At 37.1% G+C, this 21,513-nt stretch overlaps 2 protein-coding genes across 5 annotated transcripts in view; both read right to left on the reverse strand.

The window, feature by feature from the left end:
* Window positions 1-112: 112 nt before the first annotated feature.
* On the reverse strand, window positions 113-4,401 carry LOC123718569 (fibrohexamerin-like). The gene is made up of 5 exons (XM_045675194.1): window positions 4,324-4,401; window positions 2,661-2,880; window positions 2,303-2,439; window positions 1,786-1,896; window positions 113-336 (listed from the first exon to the last, which is right to left on the reverse strand). Exons 1-5 carry the CDS (start codon window positions 4,367-4,369, stop codon window positions 200-202), a joined length of 651 nt encoding a protein of 216 aa, XP_045531150.1. The 5' UTR covers window positions 4,370-4,401; the 3' UTR covers window positions 113-199.
* A 4,635-nt stretch (window positions 4,402-9,036) lies between these two features.
* LOC123718404 (CLIP-associating protein) overlaps window positions 9,037-21,513 on the reverse strand; it is a 40,107-nt gene continuing 27,630 nt past the window's right edge. For all 4 annotated transcript variants that reach the window (XM_045674833.1, XM_045674832.1, XM_045674834.1 and 1 more), the window contains 17 exons: window positions 19,240-19,338; window positions 18,972-19,100; window positions 17,960-18,144; window positions 17,101-17,217; window positions 16,024-16,142; window positions 15,805-15,935; window positions 15,535-15,622; window positions 14,893-15,018; window positions 14,149-14,254; window positions 13,812-13,910; window positions 13,298-13,377; window positions 12,458-12,602; window positions 11,423-11,514; window positions 10,744-10,955; window positions 10,235-10,381; window positions 10,010-10,144; window positions 9,037-9,625 (listed from right to left, as the gene is read on the reverse strand). In XM_045674833.1, the coding sequence (XP_045530789.1) occupies window positions 9,575-9,625; window positions 10,010-10,144; window positions 10,235-10,381; window positions 10,744-10,955; window positions 11,423-11,514; window positions 12,458-12,602; window positions 13,298-13,377; window positions 13,812-13,910; window positions 14,149-14,254; window positions 14,893-15,018; window positions 15,535-15,622; window positions 15,805-15,935; window positions 16,024-16,142; window positions 17,101-17,217; window positions 17,960-18,144; window positions 18,972-19,100; window positions 19,240-19,338 (2,061 nt within the window). In that variant the 3' untranslated portion in view covers window positions 9,037-9,574. The remainder of the gene's footprint in view (window positions 9,626-10,009; window positions 10,145-10,234; window positions 10,382-10,743; window positions 10,956-11,422; window positions 11,515-12,457; window positions 12,603-13,297; window positions 13,378-13,811; window positions 13,911-14,148; window positions 14,255-14,892; window positions 15,019-15,534; window positions 15,623-15,804; window positions 15,936-16,023; window positions 16,143-17,100; window positions 17,218-17,959; window positions 18,145-18,971; window positions 19,101-19,239; window positions 19,339-21,513) is intronic.

The following is a 21,513-nucleotide window of genomic DNA, read 5'->3' on the forward strand; positions in this document are numbered from 1 at the left end:
CAGTGATTTAACCACTTTTGATTATTATAATGTAGGCTAAGAGGGGATTAATTATAGGACACATGCCAATTTATTCAATATGGCAACCCTGTTTAAAAAAAAAGCAATGTATAGATAATATATTTACGCCAAAAACAATACATACTAAACATCCTGTTACAATTTAGACGAATTAAACTTTTAAATATTATTTTGGTAATTATTTGCAACCAAAATCACAGATATAAGAATTTATATATTTCAACATGAGTTGTCTTGCTCTGCCGTAAAACGTCTCCCGTTCGAAGATATTCAACAGTGTCAGATCTCTTGACAGGAAATTCGCCGTTTTTTTATCTGTGAACATTGAACATTCGTCAATAAATGGCGCCTAAATTGAGCATAGATAATACATTGGTTATAAAAATAATCTATAATTTCGTACATATTTATACGGTTTAATAAATTAGAAATTTAAAACGACCTTTATAGTTTTTGAAGTCGTAAAGCACGACTGTTTTAATGTTATGGCATTTTTAACTTCCCTGGGTGATGATAACTGTAATGTTGGACGTGGATGTCTACGTGTTTCTACGGAAATTATTTTGGGTGCAATGTTAATATTCGTTTACCTAAGATAATGTGTACCACACAGTATTTGTTTGGACATTGAATAAGTTTCGAATCGATTCTAAAACTTACCATATAAAATCTACCAGTTTATAAAACTTGCAACATTTCTCCCTTATGCTCCATTGTATTAAAAAACATCAGTGGCGCCTCAACCTTTTTAGGTCTGTCTTTCATGATCATCAATCTCATAGGCAACTAGGCGATCAGCCTCATGTTCTTGACACACGCCGTCGACTTTTTAGGTCTAAGGAAAACCGGTTTTCTCACGATTTTCCTACGTACTAGCGAGTGTTAAATGAGCACATAGATATAAAGTCCATTGGTGCACAGCCGGCCACTAGGAACACACTGCTCCACTTGGACACTAACCGTGAAAAAGTTACTAGTACTACTTAGAAGGTACTAGTACGCAAAATACTGCGTAAAATTCTAGGGCTGACAAGGAGGGGAGGACGGGTGATGAGGAGACCGAAAAAATGTAGAAATAGCCGACAATGTAGAAATAACAGAGCCGACTTAGTGGTCGGAGCCCAGTAGGTTGGACTAGGTACCGCTGGATAGACAGTGGAGGAGGACCTGTTGCAGCTGAAATTGTCGGAAAGCACAAGACAGAGAGCTCTGATTCTCATTTTGGAGACCAGGACACTTTTTGGATCACAGAGCCAGCGGAGTAAGTAAATGTCTGATTACTTAGTAGAGTTAGGGGGGGACATTTTTCAGAATTTTCGGGATTTTGAATAAAATTGGTCAAAATGTGGTTTTCTAATTTATCGCTTTATAGATGTCTAAATTATTAAGAAGTATTTGATTGTTTGCATTGACTAGGCTCTAAAACTACTGGATTAATTTTCTCACCGTTATGATGATCAACATAGGCTGTAGAATTTAAAAATAAGCGAAAAGGTAACCTAAATTGACAAAACATCCCTATACCTACGGAACTGACAAGGTGGAAACTTGACAAGAGATGTACTACAGTTATATAGAAGACATCTTCTCAAAAGTCTATCAAATAAATTAAATTACGAAAGGGTAAGGTGTGAAAAAGATTAATAAAGAGTCCTATATGCTGCGGAAACTATCGACCGTAGAGCAATGCACTTCCGTTTTGTAGAATAAATACGTATAATAAATAATTTTATTTTTAAATTTCAACTGTGACCTGTCACTTACCATTCGGATTGATTTGAAAGATCGGAAGCGCTGTCACATCTGCAAATGTGTACGCTGTGCAGACGTTCATGTTGATTGCATTGGGTATGTTCATCGTTAGACGAACCAAAGCTAGAACATTTATAAAATTTAGATGTACTCTTTAAATTGTATATTAAGAGTAGACCCACAGTCCCTGGATTGAAAGCTATCGTTGGAAGCAACCTAATAATATTGAACAGGGGGCAAACGGGCAGAAGACTCATCTGATGTTAAGTGATACAGCACATGGATACTCACACTGCCAGAAGGCTCGCAAGTGCTATGTCTTTTAATTGGCAAGCTCTTTGAAGGATCCTAAGTCGAATTTGGTCGGGAATTCAATTCAATAGGCTGGTTCCACATAGTTCTAAAATTGGCTTTAAACGCTCAGATGCGGAAGGGACGTCAAGGTGATACGAGTGGAATTTCGTATTCTGTCTTCAAATCTGATGACGATGATGATGATCTGAACTCAGCTTATCGTCTAAATACATACGATAGGTCCCCTTATAATAATATTCAAAACTGGTGTCTTCAGCCAAGGAATGGTGCTGTAGGAGTATCCTGGTCGACTCGAATGCAAGGAATGGGCAGTCTATTGCGATAACCAGAACGTCCGTTTTGGTGTTATAGCTGAAATTAATTTTATAATGAAATAAATGGTTTGATAATTCTTCTGCTCTTAGTTTTTATCCTAATCTTCTTTACCCAGTGTATAACTTATATGTAATATGCTCAGCGGGAAATACTGCGATAGCGCGTTTTAACTTTTAAGGTGTGACGTCATCGAACTGATCATACAATATTTTACAGAGAACTAAAAATCATTAAAAAAATTTAAAGATAATACTTACAAGAATTCCGAGATTTGGCATTTATTGTTATTTCCAATTTTCAAGTTCCTATCTATATATGTTGAATTGAAGTACGGGGTATGAAACACGAACGTTGGTATGGTGTACTTGGTGGGAATTGAACCTTGGACATTAGGATTACATCCTGAGTTCAATCGGAAAATTTCTCGCAAACATTGGGTGTTTGAAAACTTGCACGGCCGAACTATATCTGAAGGTCCTTTAAAATAATCTTTTTTTATAATTCAAGTTGATTTAAACACGATTTCACATTTATGACATATATACAAGTTATTTTAAGAAACCGCCAAAACATAAATACAAGATGGCGCTGTATAATGACGTACCAAGATTACACAGAACAATATTGTGATTTACGTGTTAATTACAAATAAATAAATATGTGCCGCTACAACCTATTTAGGTCTGGGCCTCAGATTTATGCATCTGTTTCGTGATCATTTGTCTAAATCAGCTTCCTTTTCGTACGAACAGTGGCGGTTTTACAAATTTTCAAGGTAGAAGTTTTTGCCACCCTTGCCTCTAAAATTGTCTTTTTATAATTTTTCGTTGAAATTGCATGTAAAATAATTTTATTGGATTTTATTTTTGAGCACAAACCATCTAGTTCGCACCTTCCAACCAGTAGTAGGATTGACATATTGTATTCGTTTGAAGGGGAAAGAGAAAAATACACTTTCGGCTATTCTTCTCTCTTTTCACTCATACAAAGTGTAAGCTGAGGGCGCTGAGATCGGTTACTGATTGGGGAGCCGCGACCTAGCTGTTTTACTGTAGAATATGGATGTTTGATAAACCAAAAGTACAATGAGCAGTGAGAGGAGAAAGTCATCGGCACAGTTTGTTGCGTAGTTCTATCAGTACAACATCAGAAACTCGTCATGCAATAATCTTTTTGATTTCTAAAAATATGTTTCCCAAATTTGCCGCCCCAAAAATCTGCCGCTGTAAGCTCCAGCCTGCTGGTAAATCCGCCACTGCGTAGTAATGCTAAATGTGCTGATGTTAAATGCGCACATAGAAAGTCCATTGGTGCACAGCACATAATTATTAAATTATAATATTAGACATACGAAGACGTTTATAATCTGTGACCGTCATATCTCGTGACTTATAAGTTTTCGATAAATTAATGTTTTTTACAAGGGGAATGCCACGTTAACATACAGTAGTAAATATTGGGTGTGACAGAGATATAATTAAATAATAAATGCCATGGAAATGAGAGCGTTACGAAGAATGTGTGGTGTATTGCGAGATAGGATATTAAGTCATGAGCAGAGTGGGTTAAAAGAGAAGATAAATTAGGAGCCATCAACGAGTAGGATATAGAAGACAACCATAGATGGTGAGGTCTTGAAAATCCAGGATGTAAAAGAGAAGTAATAGTGAGCAGTGTGAGTTAAAAGAGAAGACAAGGAAAAAGCGGTTAACGAGTAGTGGAAATCCAGGACGTACCAGAGAAGAATCAAACGTACACATAACGGGCTTGGTGATTTTCAAGCGGATAAGGCGAGGTCAGAATTGTAAGTGGGGATACGTGGTCTCTGCCTATCCCTTCGGGAAATAGACGTGATGTCTTTTGTCTCTTTCATATTCTGTTTACGCTAAAATAGAGACAGTGGGACTTATTAACACTTACCAGCTAAACACGCTGTTATAGACAGGAATAAAAGTATTGCCAACATTATGGCGTTGTTGCCACAGTGAAACGAATAAATCAACTGATATTTTAAGTTTAAAATTTATTAATTTTAATTTTGTTTGGACAGTTGTGTAAACGTATGCTTTTGTTTAAATGAACAATAACAATTATTAACGAATATTGTTTCCAGTAATTCTTTGTTTAAAGCTGGTCAATTCATGCGTGCATCGAAGCACAATAATAACGAATTATGGAATACAAAAATAACGAAAAAATCTTAATAATTTGAATAAAAATATATTTAATTTGGTGGCTTCGACACGACTCGCACCCCTGGGATCGTAAAGCCCCGGCTGTATACTGGACTTTTAATGCGCATTTAACATGCGCTCGTACAATGGAGAACATCGTGTGGAAACCAGCTTGCCCTAAGGCAAACCCAAAATGGCGTGTTTCAGACCATGGAGGCTGATCACCTACTTGGCTATTAGATTGACAATCTTGAAACAGATACCCAACTGAGGCCCAGCCCTAAAAAGGTATTGCCACTGGTTTTATACCAATCGAAATATCGTATATACATCCATATAATAATCCTGTCAAGTCCTACCTGCCGCGATAGCAGACCTGTCAAACGGCTATAATCATGTAGTATTTCTGAGAGTCTTGATTTACTGGTGCCTTCGGTCGAGTTAGAGGTTGAGGATCCTCTCTTTAGGTTGGAAGACCACCTTCCTAACATCGTTCACGTCATCCTTTAAACGGCGCTATCGAACTATTTCCCGCTGAGTATATATTCAGGAGCCAGTCAGGAGTTGGGATAAAAGACCATCCCAAACCCTTGGTGATGGTCCCTTACTTCGTGCTTCGCTCACTCCAGTGAGCTGCCGGCTATTCAGGCGATTGAAGACCCCGCGGCGGCCCAAGTCGAGATCCGAGTCTCAAAGTTGTTGTTCAATGTTACAGTCAAACAAAATTGTCCTTAAAAAAAACTGATCTCTTAATTGTAATAGAAACGAAAAACCCAATGCCTCTGGATTATACTGTCAGCTGTCATCTCTGAGAACCTATCAACTGTGTCAGGTGTCAAAAGCTGTCAGCTGTTAAATGCTGTCATCTCTCAGAACAGTCCTGTTAGAAGCAGTCAGTATACTTCGACTTCTGACGCGAGACAATACTTTTGACTCTGTGGATTAAATGTTTTGTAACTGAAACAGCCCACGACTTAAAAATCATTTTATTCATAACTATACATAATATTAAATATTAAACTGACGTTGCATCGAGCAAGCTAATAACATTAAATGCCGGCAAATAGAGGTGGGTTAACAATATCAACTGTCATCTGTCAGTGTTGACGGGTCGTTCATAAATTTAAGATCTAAGATACAATTTGAAGACTGATTGTCTACTAAAAAACTTCGTGTCATTGAAAATTTTGACGATTTAACGATCTGTCACTTTTCGTGACAGTGTTGACGGGTCGTTCAAAAACTGAAGATCCAAGATCCGATTTGAAGCTTGATTGTATCTATCAATAAACGCCTAGTGACTTTGACAATTTACTTTCGTACAGAACTTCAATCGCCTCCTGGCAGTTGTCAGCTGTCAAGTTTCCCACCTCTATCGTATTAGAATTGTCACTGGTGATTGACAATGTCTAACATATAAGCTGTAATACACACAACGCGCCAAATACAGAAGTTAATACCGTATTGTAACAAATCGAACAATCTAGATTGCGGTGAGATTCCCTTTTGAGTACGAGATCCTTCATTCATCAGCTTATCAGAAAAATGAATTAATAGGTTTCTTTTAGTCACCTCCTTTAGGCTCTGGTTAAAAGGAAATATATAGCGAAGGGCTTGTTGCCCGCCCCAGAATGGTATATTGCCTGCCTCAGCATAGTCTATTATTGCCAGCCGTAGTATGGTCAATTGCTTACTTCAATATATAGCCTGCCCAGCTTTAGTATAGAATTTATTTCCATAGGCAAGGAGCATAAATCTGTTGTCTCTGTATAGGTGATGTATGAAGGATTTCTTCATTATGCGGTAATTAACTCGGATTTAAATTACAAAAAGCTGTTTTTAACAACTTAAACGAGAACATTAAATTCCAATTAAATAGAAAAATCACAATACTATTTTACCGGATTAAAACGGGTGGTAATTGTCAACTAGTCGTAGTCAGTAAAAACTAACTGTGGTAAACTTATCTTGAATTAACACATTTACCAGACGTTTCACGCAATTTTCAACATGCATGGTCACTAACTGTGGTTACAATACGAGACAGTTCAAAGAACAAAGCCTTGACATTATTTCTGATCCGTGACCATGTCATTTATAACGCATTGCGACGGTTCTTCTTCTATTCAACGTTTCACGCTCTTCACGACTTGAATAGACACTCAGTTTACAGACTAACTATGTAACGCATATAAGTGAAATTTAAATCATCTCGCATGGTCACTCACTGACTCCATATAAAATTTGATATCCGCGTTTTAATCCGGTAAAAGTTTTCTTTTAAATAAGACAATTACAATAGTTGCTTATATTACAATTTATATCAACTAAGCGACCGAAGCTATCTACATAAAAGGTGACATACATACAAACAAACGTCGCTTAGAGCAAAGCAGACTTCAATATTTATCATTCTGACAGTTGTCATAATACGACATCAAATATGACAAATATCATATAAGACTGACAGTTGTCACTATCCTACATCGATTATGACACTGACATTTAAGTCGTTGACAACGTCATTCGTCGTCATTATTGGCATCAATTATGAATCTGACATATAAGACATTGACACATTTCACCGCACGGTTGATTAAACAAGTATTTTATGGTGATTTACAGTTCATAATAGCGTGATCATATTTCTAATATAGCGTAAAATAAGTATAAAATATACATTTACAGACAGTAACAATTGACCTGATGCGTCAAAGCATTTTGCTATAAGTGATAAAAAATGGAGTAAAGAAATATCAATAAATATATATTAGGTAAATTTCACATACGCTAGCAAATGACTTGATGTATAGAAAATTTAAATGTTAAAGATTTATCATCATCAGTAAACTTTACAGGCTTACAGACGGTAACAAATGGGTTGATAGATCAAACAAAAATATCAAAATACGATTTTACAGTCGGTAACAAATGACCTAATAAATCGTGACATTTTTACAAAATAATAAATATGATAGTATGAGGAACTATTTTAATAGACTCAACATTATACAGACGCTATCAAACGACCTGATCCATAATTTTTAATAAATTAATTATCAGACAGACGTTATCAAATGACCTGATGCTGACATTCTTAAATACCCACATATTACTCATCACTTAAAAGATGAAAATCTTTTATTACACATAAAATAACATTTAATTATTGAAATCTGCCTTACAGTAAAATTAAAACGAAAAATTTGGTTTTATTCCTCGACATTCATTTCGATGCGTTTCCCCGACGGGGGTATGGGGCAGACATAGACCTTCTGTGCCTGCTCAACTTCATTGACATTGAAACGCAAACCGCACGTAGCTCATTAAATGTGCAAAAAAACTAACCACTATCACGATAAAATCATATTATGGTGAGGGTAGTTTCAAATTAATTTGAATCGAGCGAGATAGCATTGTTTTATAATTGCCGACACCCTTTATAGATATATAAATTTATTCACTATTTATCTTAGTAGAATCTTACAAAAGTTAGGGTACTTAAAAAAAGTTTTGAAATTATTATTTTTATGCAAGTATCAATATTGAAACAGTTTTAATGATGATTTAATCTTACGAAAAAGGGTAATTGAAAAAAAAGGAAATTTTATATTCTAAAAAAAACGTAAAACTTTGCATTTTTTTATTATTGGAACTGTATGAATAATTACTTTTAATCTTAGTAGAATCATAGAAGAAAAGAGGGTAGTTGAAAGTTTTGCAACCTTTGGAAGTTTTGGGTATTAAAAAAATTGAAAACAGTAAAATAATTGCTGAAACTGTTTATAAATTACCAAGATTTGCCCCATACCCCAAATTGGGGGTATATATCTGTCGATTAATTTGGCCAAAAGCCACCATATGGCTATACTAGATAACCGGAACCTACATTAAATATAGCCCTAAAAATCGATACAAAATCACCCATCCAAAAACAAGACTCTACAATCGTCGCTTAACCATAGTAATTGTATAGATTAGCTTTTATTACATTTATACAGAAATGCTGATTATAAGAAAATGCTTTTTAAAATTTTACGTGTATATGATATAAAAAAAGGTTACGTTTGAGGTCTGGGCCTCATACATCATTTTTGAATAGTATGTATAAAAAAGGCCACATTTATTTCAAAATCTTGACATACGGGTTTCGCACTGCTAGACATTGACAGTTGTGTGTTCTTTTTATATTAAAAAATAACCAAAAATTTTAGAAACTAAAACAGCTTAAAAAATCTTTTTTGTTTTTGTTATTTTTTAAACACAAAATAATAGATTCTTTTGCTTGGAATATTTCTAACTATTTCCTTTATATAATAACTTATCATTAAGTGTTTTTGATCGAATCAAGCATGTTACGTCACTAGTGCGACGCCATCTTGTTTAGAAGTGTTTTGTGGCATAAAACTTAAAGCAGTTATGAAAAATGGCCTCTTGCATTAAAAAAAATAGCCCCATATGTGGGTTTTAAAATTATGTCGTTTACCCTTCATTTAATTTGTTCGTGAGTCTGTACTATTACAATACTTATTTAAATTTCCTTGTATTATTATTATATTTTCTCTATTATTATCATATTTTTTCAAATTTGTCTTTATTAAAATAGTTTACAATACACTTTCATTCATAAGGACACCATTCCTTGTCAAATAATAAGAAAAAAAAAACACTTCTATTACTTTATTGAAGTTCGCTTCTTGCCAAAAAAAACATATACACGTAAAACTTTGCGCGTTCGCAGACACATATATATATACCCTTACATAATTTTAATAACCAACGAAAGGTGAACACAAATATCAAATTATTAAAAGCGTTGATATTAAAGAAAATATATGGTATAACATTGGGTTAGATCAAATTAGGTTATATGTGGTGATTAGGATGTTAAATCGCAACGCATGGTCACAGGGTCGAGCATGGTCGTAACAGGTCACCTAAGCTCAACCGGGTTACGTGTCGGTCTGCGTGGCACGCGTGGCCAGCCTCTGTCGTCGCTACGACCCACCGCCTTTCGTCGCCTCTTCCTTTTGCTTGTTTATGTATACCTGGTGGGTGAAACAACATTTTTTTTTACAAGTTAATTCACAAAAAACTGTAACACAAACGTACTTATTACATAAGATATTAAAAATAGGCAAGACTATTAGTTACTGTAACCAATTCCCTTATTAATTTTACCACATATAATGCTATTTTTCGGTAAACATAAATGTCACAAATAATTACATAATTACTAGGAAACAGTATGGATTTTTTTTTGCAGGGTCAGATATTTCCCTTAAATTTGTGTAAATGATTAGTAGACAACTCAATACATAATTTATTTCTACTCCCATTTTTAATAGCCATATAATAGTATAATCTATGACAAAACAACCCTTGCATGGTCACCTAAAAATATAAATAAATAATATTCAAAGTTAACGTACGTCTAACAACCGCAGCTTGCTAACAGATAGATATTTGTAGTAAGGCTGCATTCTCTCTTTGCCGAGTGCGAATGTGAAAGCCACCATACAGAAGATGGCCGCTTTGCGCACTGCCGAGTTTTGGTGGTCAGCCAGCTGGAAATCAAAAGGCAATGAAATAACTCAAGTCGACAAAGATCACGAAAGGTCAACGAAGCTAAATGAATGGACATAGAAGATATTTACCTGCCCTACGCCCTCCATTATAGGCGAAACGATTTCATCTGACAGCTCCGAGCTTCGCGCCTTTGCAACTTCCGCGGCTAGCTTCAGAGCGCACAGTGATGAAGGGTATCCTTTGGTTCTTATAACTGGTTTTAAGAGGGCCAGAACCTGGAATAGGACAATTATTAAATGTAGGAAATTTGACCTCAAAAACGGAACAAAAAAATTATTAATTAGACAAAAATAATAACAATATAAAATTATTAGTAAAAAGCAAATAATTGGAAAAAAAAAGATATCTAGAAATCATAGTGAGCAGAAAAATGGACAAAAATTTGTTAGACATCGGTAAAAAGCAATTCTCAAACAAGACTAATTCATTCATTAATAATAATGAACCCATTGAATGAACCAATGAAAATTTTTAATTATAATCTTAAAAACAATTCGAGATTTTTTTTTAATATTTCAAGAATTTTTAGACTGATTTCAGATTGAAAATAATATCGTTTTTAATATTTTAAACTCACCTGCTGAGCCGGCAACGCAGCAGCGATATGCGGCATCCCAGTGTCTATGGCCCTCATGACCTCCTTACTGTGGGCTCCGTACGCGTTGATCAGCTTCAACAGAATCAGATCGAAATAGTCCAGCCATTGCGGGCGTGTCTCTGGTCTCCGGCATAACCAGATGAGGACCTTCACCGCTTCGGCGGTCGTTCGCTCATGAGCGTTTGCCCATCCTGTAAGATAATTTTAAGCTTTAAATTTTATTCAAAACTAATAAAACCTTTTTTTATAAAAATCGTTATCGAAAAAATTAATGTTTGCTCAAATTGTTGCATTTTAAACTTTGTAATAAAAAACGAAAAAACAAAAATATCGCACCCAAAAATCGACATCTTAAAACTATTCGCTCATGAGCAAACGCATCCTGCTAATATTTGAATATTTAACTCATTTTTTTTGGAATTTGTTAATTTAAAGTAAAAAAAATCACACCCAAAGCGACGTTAATATATTGATGGTAATCAAACTATTCGCTCATGGGCGTTTACCAATACTACTAAGCATACTTTAACTTTTTTTGAAACTAATTAAAGATGAGAAACAAAAAAGAAAACCTTTTTTCCCGCTAGAAAGTTAAGCTAAAAGAAATACATGATTAAAAAAACTCCTCTTCATTAAAGTCGGTCAATACATTATTTACCTGATTGGGTATTCGTCGCATTATCCGTATTCTCTTTGTCTGCAACATTTTCCTCAACTGAAATAGCCGCCAACGACACTCTTAGAATGTTCCTAAAACAATTTTGTTAAATTAATAATTTCATTATTAATAATGTCAAACAAAAACAGTTTGTTTCAATTATTAAAAATAATATAATAACCCAAATTATAACAAATAAACGTAATTTACCCTAACAGAATGACTCAACCACAGGACAAACTTCAAACAACCCTAAATGTCGATTAAAAACCTGTAAACTTTTTGATCTACCCTCAACAATTAAAAATATATTTCGATATTGGAGTATTATATTTGGTTGTTTGTTGGGTTCCAAGCTTAATAAAAATTGTTTAGAATGGTGCATTTTATTAAGTTATAAGTGCTTGAACACTAAAACACCCCACTGGACATCGTGATCCCCCTTAATTTAAGGGAATTTGGGGGTACCCAAGTTGGCATCAACTTTTTTGTCATCAAAGTGTGACACTTATATTAAAATAAACACTTTATAAAATATTGCTGTTGGCCTCAAGGGCCTTTACAGCTCAGCTCTGGCCATTTTGGCAAGACTAGCGCAAGAGCGTCTGCAGCGAGACTCGGATCTCGGGTTACGCCGTCCCGGGATGGTCAATCGCCTGACGGGCAGGACGAAAGCTCATTGGAGTGACCGAAGTACGAAGGGCACTGCCTTCCCCGGTGAATGAATGAGACCGAATGAAATAGATCTGTTTTAAAAGACATCTAACGACTAACATTAAGCGTCAATGCAGTGATCACCTTAAACAAATAATTCAATAAAAGAATGACCGAATGAAAAAGATCTGTTTTGTTTTAAAACAGATCCTAGACTAGATTTGACACAAGCTATGGCCAAAATGGTGTGTAAACTTTTTTATAACTATAGATGGCGCTATATATATATATATAAATACATAGGAGTGTGGCTTAAGCGTGTCACTCGTACCTGAGAGGTAGCAGATTGGCATATTATATCTTAAATCCAAAATGACTCACTTGAAATATTCGCAGGGCTTCTTACACTCGCCGTATTTGAGGATCTCGTGGGTGGCGACGAAAAGCCGCTCGCAATGTTCAGCCGGATCCTTGGACACGTCCACTTTGCTCAACGCCTCCAGCACCTCCGTCTCCCGGAGACCGGCTGAAGAACGATTCGTTATTGAAGAATAGTGTAGGCGGTATTGATTGGTCGACAAGTCTTTAGGTCTTGGGTTCGATTTCCGTCGAAGAGCTATTATAAAAGTCTTGTAATTTCCGCCACATTTACAGTTTTTAAACACTTTTACTTCTGGGAACCATTTTTATTAACAATCTTTGAGCATACGGGACGCCCAAAAAAGTCAATCATCGCAGCCTATAGACACAAATTCGCACACATTTTAGCGGGTATGTTGCCGGCGTTTGTGAGAGGAGTAGAGAGCATCTTTATTAACAGTTGAAGGTCGTCTCCAGGGAAGACCCCCACAGGGAGTCAATTCTAAACAGAAAATATCGTGGAAGACTTCCAAAGTGATGATGAAGATTTTAATACGCTGGTGATCAGCCTTCGCCTGATTGGATATATTAGGTCTGGGTACAATGTATCTGTTTCTTAAGGCAAGTTGTTCTTGGAAACGAGACGGTAAAGGTACCAAGGGAACCAGGACCTGATGTCATCCCAGAGGAATCGAAAACCTGTTTAAAATATAAAAAACTAAATGATTCCTTCAAAATGTAAAAAAATCTCGACAGGCGTGATCGAGTATCGACTACACGTGACAGTTTCCATACAAATTCCTACGATTAGTTGATCAGCAGCGCATTCGAGCCCCAAGAGTCTCCAGATAAAATAAATACCTTTTGTTATTAAAAGACCGTTCTCATCCATGTCGTGTGGCTTCATCTTGTCCCTCGCCATATTCGCTGAAGTGTAGTCTCTGGAAATAAAACAAAAACAGTGGCGATAGGTGTTCACTTGGGCGCTGTCAAAACAGAAAACAGTTTGACAACCCTTGAATGATACCTTATTTATTAAGAATGTCTCTTTGTCTAAGTGAATGAAAAGTGTATTGAACGATTGACATATTAATTACAGTCAGTATTAAGTGAACGAATTGCTGAACGATTGATCTTTGAATGAATGCAAATAAATTACGCAATTATTTAAAAAACAAAATTTTACTATTGATTGCCATAAAGTGAATTAACAAATTCTTGAACGATTGACCTTCGAATGAATGAACGAATATATTAAGCAAGTATTGAATGAAAAGTTTAACTTTTAACTGACAGTATTAAGTGAATAATCAAATTACTAAACGAATGGCCTGTGAATGAATGCATGAATGACCGAATTAAATAAAATATTTACCCGTGACCATGAGTACAATCCCTATGAGGTATCGGCGACGACTCCTTCGTGCTATTCGCCTCTTCCGAACTATCCGCCGATGCGGCGCGGCCTATATCACTGAAAATATAATTGTAAAATAAGTTAAAATAATGAGTTTTTCTAGGCTTTCTGGATCTCTGCTTGTTACATGTCCAGAAATGTATGATGGCTTTTAAGTGGAACAGTACACCACACTGGTCAGTCCTGACAATGCCTCATCGACTTGACATTCACCATGCTCATGGCTTTTGACCCTTCTCTAGTACCTCTTTGGTCCAGAGCATACCCCTTGCCCCATTTAATATTATTTCCTCACCCGGTATAATGTCCGTTGGGGACATTCTGTCCTCTCGCTGACGACGTGGCATCCGACATTTGGCTGATTCCAGAGTCCTTGCTGGACATATGATTGCCGCATTCCGCTGGAAATATACAAAATTATTAATTTAGCTGTTTGGGAAATTAGTACGTAACGAATTTGGGGGGGTTAAAAGTTGGGAAAGAGGGGGAGGTGTTAGGTGAACGACGCGTTATATAGTATTGTTTTAAAGAATATAGTCAATGTAATTAATTTTTTTTTTACATATATATATATGTGTGAATCGCTTGTCAAGCTAAAACTCGAAAACGGCTGAACAAATTTGGATAATTTTCAGTTGAAATATTTGTGAAAGATATTTATATATGGAACAATTAATACTTAGGTACTGGAAAAAAAAAAAAACAGTTAAACTGTACTGAAAGATAAAGAAATTAGAACTGATTGTGCGTTCAAACCCCTTAAAGTGACTTGTGAAACTACTGAACCGATTTCTATAAAATTTAAAATTTTCTACTTTTCGTTTCCGAACACACACATACCCAAAAGTTAAAACTTAACCGTCTTTTTTCAAATCGGTTAAAAACGCTTCAATAGTTAACCAATTCCGTTTAGGGTCCTTCAAAGAGCCTTCCAAAAAGGCCAGCAACATCACGTGATCGTCGTGCCCGTTATATACAAAAAACATCGGTCACCCATCCAATAATCAACCGCGCCAAGTGTAGCTTAATCTGAACTCACCGTTAGAATGCTGCGCGGTGTATGTGTGTATCTCGGACGTTGTCTTCCTAATTCTCGAATACACGTCCTCCGCGTTGGTCGGGTTGGAAGTCGTACTCGATGTACGCATTGGGCTATCGCTACCCGCTAAAATTGGAAAAAGATTATGACTACCCTCACAATAGTTTTTTTTTAATTAGGACACAAAAATGTTTGTTCCTTCTCCTCCAAATGATTGCACACTCCTACTTCCCCCTCCCCCATCTTTCATCGCCTTCCAATTTTTAATTTTTTGCTTACTATTGAAGACGCCTCCCAATATTATAATCCATTAAATTGATCACTTATAAACCTAATTCGGCGACGTTAAAACTTGAACGTCATATAAGACGTGTATCAGCTGATTATTTTTTAAATGAGACAATAATTATGCAATAGAATGAGTTAGTTAACTAAGCTAGCATTATAGGTAAGTAAGTAATACATATATATTTTTTTTCTATACAAGATGAAGCCATCTGTGCCTGAGCACTGGGTCTGATGCATGCTCCTATACTGAAGCTCTATATTTATAAATCTGCGCATGTGTAATTAACTTACTCTTAACCGATTTTATTTTTAATGTGGGTACAACTTAGTAGATATATTAATTATATTACTTACTGCTAGAAGTCCTTCTCACGTGTTGTTGTAACACCCCATTCACCATCGCTTGCGTATCGGGCGGCAATTCGCTCATGAGCGCTGTAAACTGTATTCAAAATTTTATTTTTGAGGCTACCCTCAATTGGGAAAATTTTAGTACTCAATAATTTCACAAAATTTAAAGTAATTTTTTAAGTTTTTCTTAAGTTTATTTCGTTTATTTCCTAAGACTTTAAAATTCTCGAGTATTTAATGTTTTTTTTTTATTTTACCTACTAAATTACTTACAGGCACAGGATTACAGTCGTACAGGGCTGCGAGGGCTCGTCTTGCCATGGTCCGAACATCTGCAGACCTGGAATCGTTGGCCAAGTTCGCCACCTTGGTTAGAGCCCTACCTGCCACACTCGTGCTGCCACCTATCACATTTTTTATAAATTTCCTTAAATCACCGGAAATACAGGTAAAATAAATTCATAATATATATATATATAAACATTGCCTAACCTTGTAATGCAACAGCCAAGCTATTTTGCGTACAGTAGTGACGCGCTAAGTCCGTCAAGAACTTCAGAGCCGCCGCTTTCGACTTCGCGGTTGGAGCTGTCGCGCTATCTGCTAGGAACCTGTTAATTAATAAAATGATGAACACGCTAATTAAAAAAAAATGTGTGTGTGTGTGTCAGCTACGACGCACGATTGGAGTTTACTCCTTACGAACGATAATTATGATATATATATCGAATAGAAAAAAAGGGTAAATGAATGCATCTGCAAAAATGATAAGAGAAACAAACATATATATCTGTAATTATTCGGATTATTTATATTACTTCAATAAAGCGTATTACATAAAGTATGCTACAAAACAGTATAAATAATAATAATAATAATTGTGTTCAATTTATACAAATCCAATTTTAGAGAGAGAATGAGTTCAATCCTACAGATATATATGTTTGTCTCTTTCTACGTAACGCCTCAACTTTTCGTGTTACACTTGATTTTACTCCTCATAAAACTTCCGTACCGGGCCTTATAACTCAAATCGTTTCTTAAGGAATAAACTCCTAACCAAACTACCCAAAAAGTTCCGTTCCGTGCATGGCAACGTGGTTAGCATACGGGCAATAGACAGAGATAGGCGTATTATATACGCTATATGTCGGAGAATGAATATTTTAAAATTCCCGCCACTCTGAAGTTAGTCGTAGAATGCGGTGTGGTATGGTAAGGTAGACTGTCAACGTTGACAATTGACAATGCCCAGTCTGTGTGATCTACCAAATGTCAGTGGCGCGACTGTTTCGTGGCAGTTAGTGAATTCTTTAGTCACTTGAGTTTCGAACGTCGCCTGCGCCGGACGTGCGCAATGACTGTGTTTAAATATTAAGTTCATGTCGGACGAGGGTAGTGACATAAATTTTGCAATTATTAATCGCGTTGAATATGCGACATATATATAATATATAACGCTCACGAAAACCGGTACACAATTTGATACGTTTACACCCAAATGTATATGGTAGAGGTGGTTAGTGCTGTACCTGACACGTTCATGGTACGAGACGGTGTGAGAAATACCTGAATATATTATACAATTGGAGCTCAGCTGGATAATACTCGTGTATGACATCCAAAGTCTTCATGATTTTGCTTTGGACCGATCCCAGTATGTCTGTACCGAGCTTTGTTAGTAATCTGAAGAAAAAAAACAACATTACAATCAATAAAATAGCAACACCAAATATAGACACTACATACAAATTGATATTGTCAAATTGAAGTCAAAAATATACTTTCCAACATATACGTATAAAACAATTTTTTTTTTCATTGAGAGTGGCCCATATCACATAACATCAGATCAGCTTTGTCCCCTATAATATAACATTGAAAGACAGGCAACACACTCGCGAGCCCTCTGGCACTGAGAGTTCATGGGCAGCTGTAAAACTTAACATCTGTTCCTGTTTGTTTGCCCCATCTTATATACAAATAAAAGGCCGGCAACGCACTCGCAAGCCCACTGGCATTGAGTGTCCATGGGCGGCGTTAAAATTACTTTGTGATATTGTAAATCTTTCTTTTTAAACATCGAATCAACACTTTGACATATGACATTCTAAATGTTGCCATTTAAGAAAATTTGTGCCATATTTGTGACATTCCATTTCAAATGCTGAAGAAGGCCCTCTCTTTCCCAAATCTTTTCAGATATGTCTATGCCAGTAGATCTTTTCCTGCTATCTCTATCAAGTCGTCAGACCACCATCTTTCTGACCTGCCCACTTTTCTTTTTTGGTGGTTTATTTAATGTTACAGGAGGCATACGGGCTGGAGCCCATGGACATTGCCGAAGGACTCCAAGTGCTGCCCTCTTATGAATTGATGCACTTTTCTTGAAGGGCTCTCTGATATTCTACATTAAAACAATACATACTTTAACATGAGCTGATAGAGCCAGTCCTTCAGATTCTGGGCGTGGACCAGCAATAGTTCACAGACAGCGTCCAACAGAAGCGAGAATACTTTTGTGTGTGCATCAACGAACATCTTGTTCAGGAGTTCTGTCAATCTTTTCAACTGCTCCTCAGTGAGGAGCATCCCGCTATTCAAGTAGTTAGCCTGAAAATATTAAAACAAGTCAAGTCCTACAGTATGTCCTCCCTACCAACTCTAATACCCCTAACTATCGATTGAAAACCCCTTTTTGATCTACCCTCAAAAGATATTTCGATATTGGAGCATTATATTTGGATCAGGTTGGCTCCAGGCTTAATATAAATTGTATAGAGTTGTATGTTTTTATGAAATAACTTAAAGTACACTCTACAAATTCCCGTAAATAAATGTATCCCATAAAACACCTCCTGGGCATCTCGATTCCACCTAAATTGGAAGGAAAAGTCAGTATCATCGATCATACAAAACAATTATTCAATTACAAACACGTTAAGAACAATTGGGGTTTATTTTTTTTTAGAATGGCATCTCGCTGGCTGCCGTAAGGGCCTTTACAGCTCAACCAAGACACTTTTGGCCATAATAGCTCTACCAGGCTGTTTTGGTACGACAAACGGAACGGCGTCTCCAGGGAGACTCAGACTCTAGCTTGGGCCTTCGCTGGGTGGTCAATCGCCTGAAGAACAGGACGGAAGCTCACTGGAGTGAGCGAAGTACGAAGTGAAGGACAAAACCTTTCCCGGTGAAGGTGAGTTTACCCTTAGTCTGAATTGATTTGGGGAGGGGTGTGCTTAGCCCGTGCGAGGCGTATGCCCCCTTCGTGTGGCGCCTGTACCTGTATCAGGATACAGGTCGGTACGGGGGCGGGCCTTCGGGCTCTACTGTCTAAAATTTAGATTCAATTTTTTTATTGTCTGTGTTAACATGTATGTTTGCGTGTGCCTGTGTATTGACGCATTGTCTGTGTATACGTGTCCACAAATACATACGAGATGTGTGAGTCCGTCCTTGCGTTCCGTCCAGTGCGTACACGCACACAGGGCGATAATGTTATCAGGCGACGGGGGTGGAGGGGGCGAAGAATCCCATCCCAGGCGTGAGGAAGACCAGGTCAGGCTCTGAAATATTATTTTCTATATAAATATACAAACCAAGAGGACATTGATCTAGATCCAAAAGTTCTTCTTTCTTCTTCATTTTTTCTGCAGAAATTTCTGTGTCCTGTGTAAACATATTGTGTGTCCGTTTGATACTCACGTCATGTCTCCTATAAGAGTCCAAACTCCGTTCCGAACACACACTTGACGCTTCAGAATCGTCATCTCTTCTTTCGCACGCAGAAACGTCTTCGGGGCTCTAAAAAATAAAACTTTATGATTTCGTGTGTTCTAATCGATCGATCTATCGAAGATCGATAGATCTTGCTGTATGCGGATTTACTTAATTAAAGGTGTCAGTCTCGAAGTCGGGCGTTCTAACCCCCAACAAGGTTTTTACTATCTAATATGTATGTTTTCCTTCTCGGCACATAATATCGGTATGACGGTTTTATTTTTATGTAAAACTGTCATATTGATGTGCCTCCGGAAAACATACAGCATTGTATAATGAAGACGTGTTTGTTATCTGCTGGTGAAAGTATAAAACATAACCCTGTGATGATTACAAAGAATTAAAGTCAGGGCTTTAGTTAAAACCGTTATTGTTTATATAATTATTTTGATTGAGATTTACAATTCATATAATAATATAAACTTCCTAATGACGGATGATTTCATGACTTTTGGTTTAGCTACTTCAATTGCCCCGAGGGTGTGTTTAATAATAAAATTTGAAAATGTTTGTTGTTGTACATGGGGACCGGAAAATGTTAAAACTGCCGATTTGTGAACAAGAATGGTTGCATAGGATAAATTTTGGTTGAGGAGATTTTGGGTTCACTTGAGAGTTGTCAGACCATGAGAGCCGTCTTTTGATTGCATGTAAATAGGTCGACAAGGTGGAGTGACGCCAACTCTTCAAAAGTAGATCTGTTTCCTGTGTGGAACAGGCTTTTATTTGGGCACCTCACCCCAATTTTCCAAACATTTAGCGTCAATGCTTGTATTTGTGGAGGAGGTAGTGCAGTTGTCATATCATTGAGTGTTTTCGATAGGTGATATATTTCGTGGGGGTGATCTAGAGATCTGGATTTCAAGTCCTGAAGCCAGAAACCTTGCGGCCAATCTGAAGCAAGTATCAGATAGGTTCCCGTCGCCCGGTTCAGGTGTGCTAAAACTCTGGCTAACAGACTTGGCGGCGGGAACACCCATGTTAGATGCAAATGCCATGTTCTGCTGAAGGTATCTATGTCTGCAATTTATTGATACGTAGTTTCTTACTACAGCAAGCCTTTGTTGCAATTAGGTCTATCTCCGGATGTCCCCACTTCCGAAAGATCACGGCTGTTGCTTGAGGAAGAAGGTGCCATTCCACAGGCGTTTTTCCCCTTGATGATCTGCTATAATATTGTATCTCCCTGGTAGGTAATGTGCCGACAGAGTTATGTTGAATTTGTCCGTCAGGTGCAATAATGTGAAAGTTAGAGTCAGTAACCCTATCGATTTCGTTCCACCTTCTTTTTGGATGTATGCAATCAGAGTTCGGTAATCCGATTGTATTGACACGTATTGATTGTATTTACATTTATTTTTATTGCGGCTATTACTGCATATAGTTCCTTTTTGTTGCAGTGCCACCTTTTTTGTTGGCATGACCATCTTCCTGACATAAGGTTCCCGTCTAGATGTGCCTCCCAACCCCAAGACGAAGCGACCGTCGCTAGGAAGTGGGTTTCAGGTTCTTTGTGTATAGGCGTCGTCTGATGAGTAGCTCCGAGCCACCACATCAGTTCCTGCCCTACAATCTGAGGCAGCAGTTGATATCGACGAGGTCGCATCTTGTTGAACTGTCGCAAAGGATCTGTACCTGGCGATAATGAAGCCTCCAGTGAGGCACGACAAAGTTTGCGAAGTTTAGTTTCCCTAGCAGACTTTGTAACTCGCGGAGGTTGATGCGTTTTCAGCGAATTCCAAGGTATTCTAAATTTAGGGTTGGTACCAATACGGATTTTTGGAAGTGTCTCACGGCCTCCGCGGCCTGAGAACCTAACTTGGAGTGGTCTTGGTTGACCAGAAGGTAGTCGACTAGGAAGACTAACACTCGACATCCCTTCGAACGTAAGGTCTCCGCGACCCAAAATGATACTACATAGAAAAGGTGTGGTGCTGACGCTAGTCCAAGAAGGCATGACATTTCGTATAACTGCCCTTTGTAGCTGATTCTTAAGAAAGGTCGGTGTGATCTCGCTGCCGGTAGATGCAAATAGGCTTGTGGTAAATCTATTCTTATCATCCAGTCTCCTGGTTGAAGAACCCCATGGGAGATCAAACCGAAAATGTTTTGTCTTCACGAATCGGTTTAGTTCTCGTAAATCTACAATCGGACGCATCGAGCCGTCGCTTTTCTTCCGAATAAACATTTGAATATACA

This window comes from Pieris brassicae, chromosome Z (assembly GCF_905147105.1).
Source record: "Pieris brassicae chromosome Z, ilPieBrab1.1, whole genome shotgun sequence".
Taxonomy (NCBI): Eukaryota; Metazoa; Arthropoda; class Insecta; order Lepidoptera; family Pieridae; genus Pieris; species Pieris brassicae.

Excerpts from the sequence above, each read along its gene's own strand:
- LOC123718569 (XM_045675194.1), bottom strand. The coding sequence starts at position 4,369 with ATGTTGGCAATACTTTTATTCCTGTCTATAACAGCGTGTTTAGCTG. Across the intron at positions 2,881-4,323 it reads TATAACAGCGTGTTTAGCTG|GACCTTCAGATATAGTTCGG; the intron begins GTAAGTGTTAAT and ends ATTATTTTAAAG. Across the intron at positions 337-1,785 it reads CTTTCAAATCAATCCGAATG|ATAAAAAAACGGCGAATTTC; the intron begins GTAAGTGACAGG and ends CAATGTTCACAG.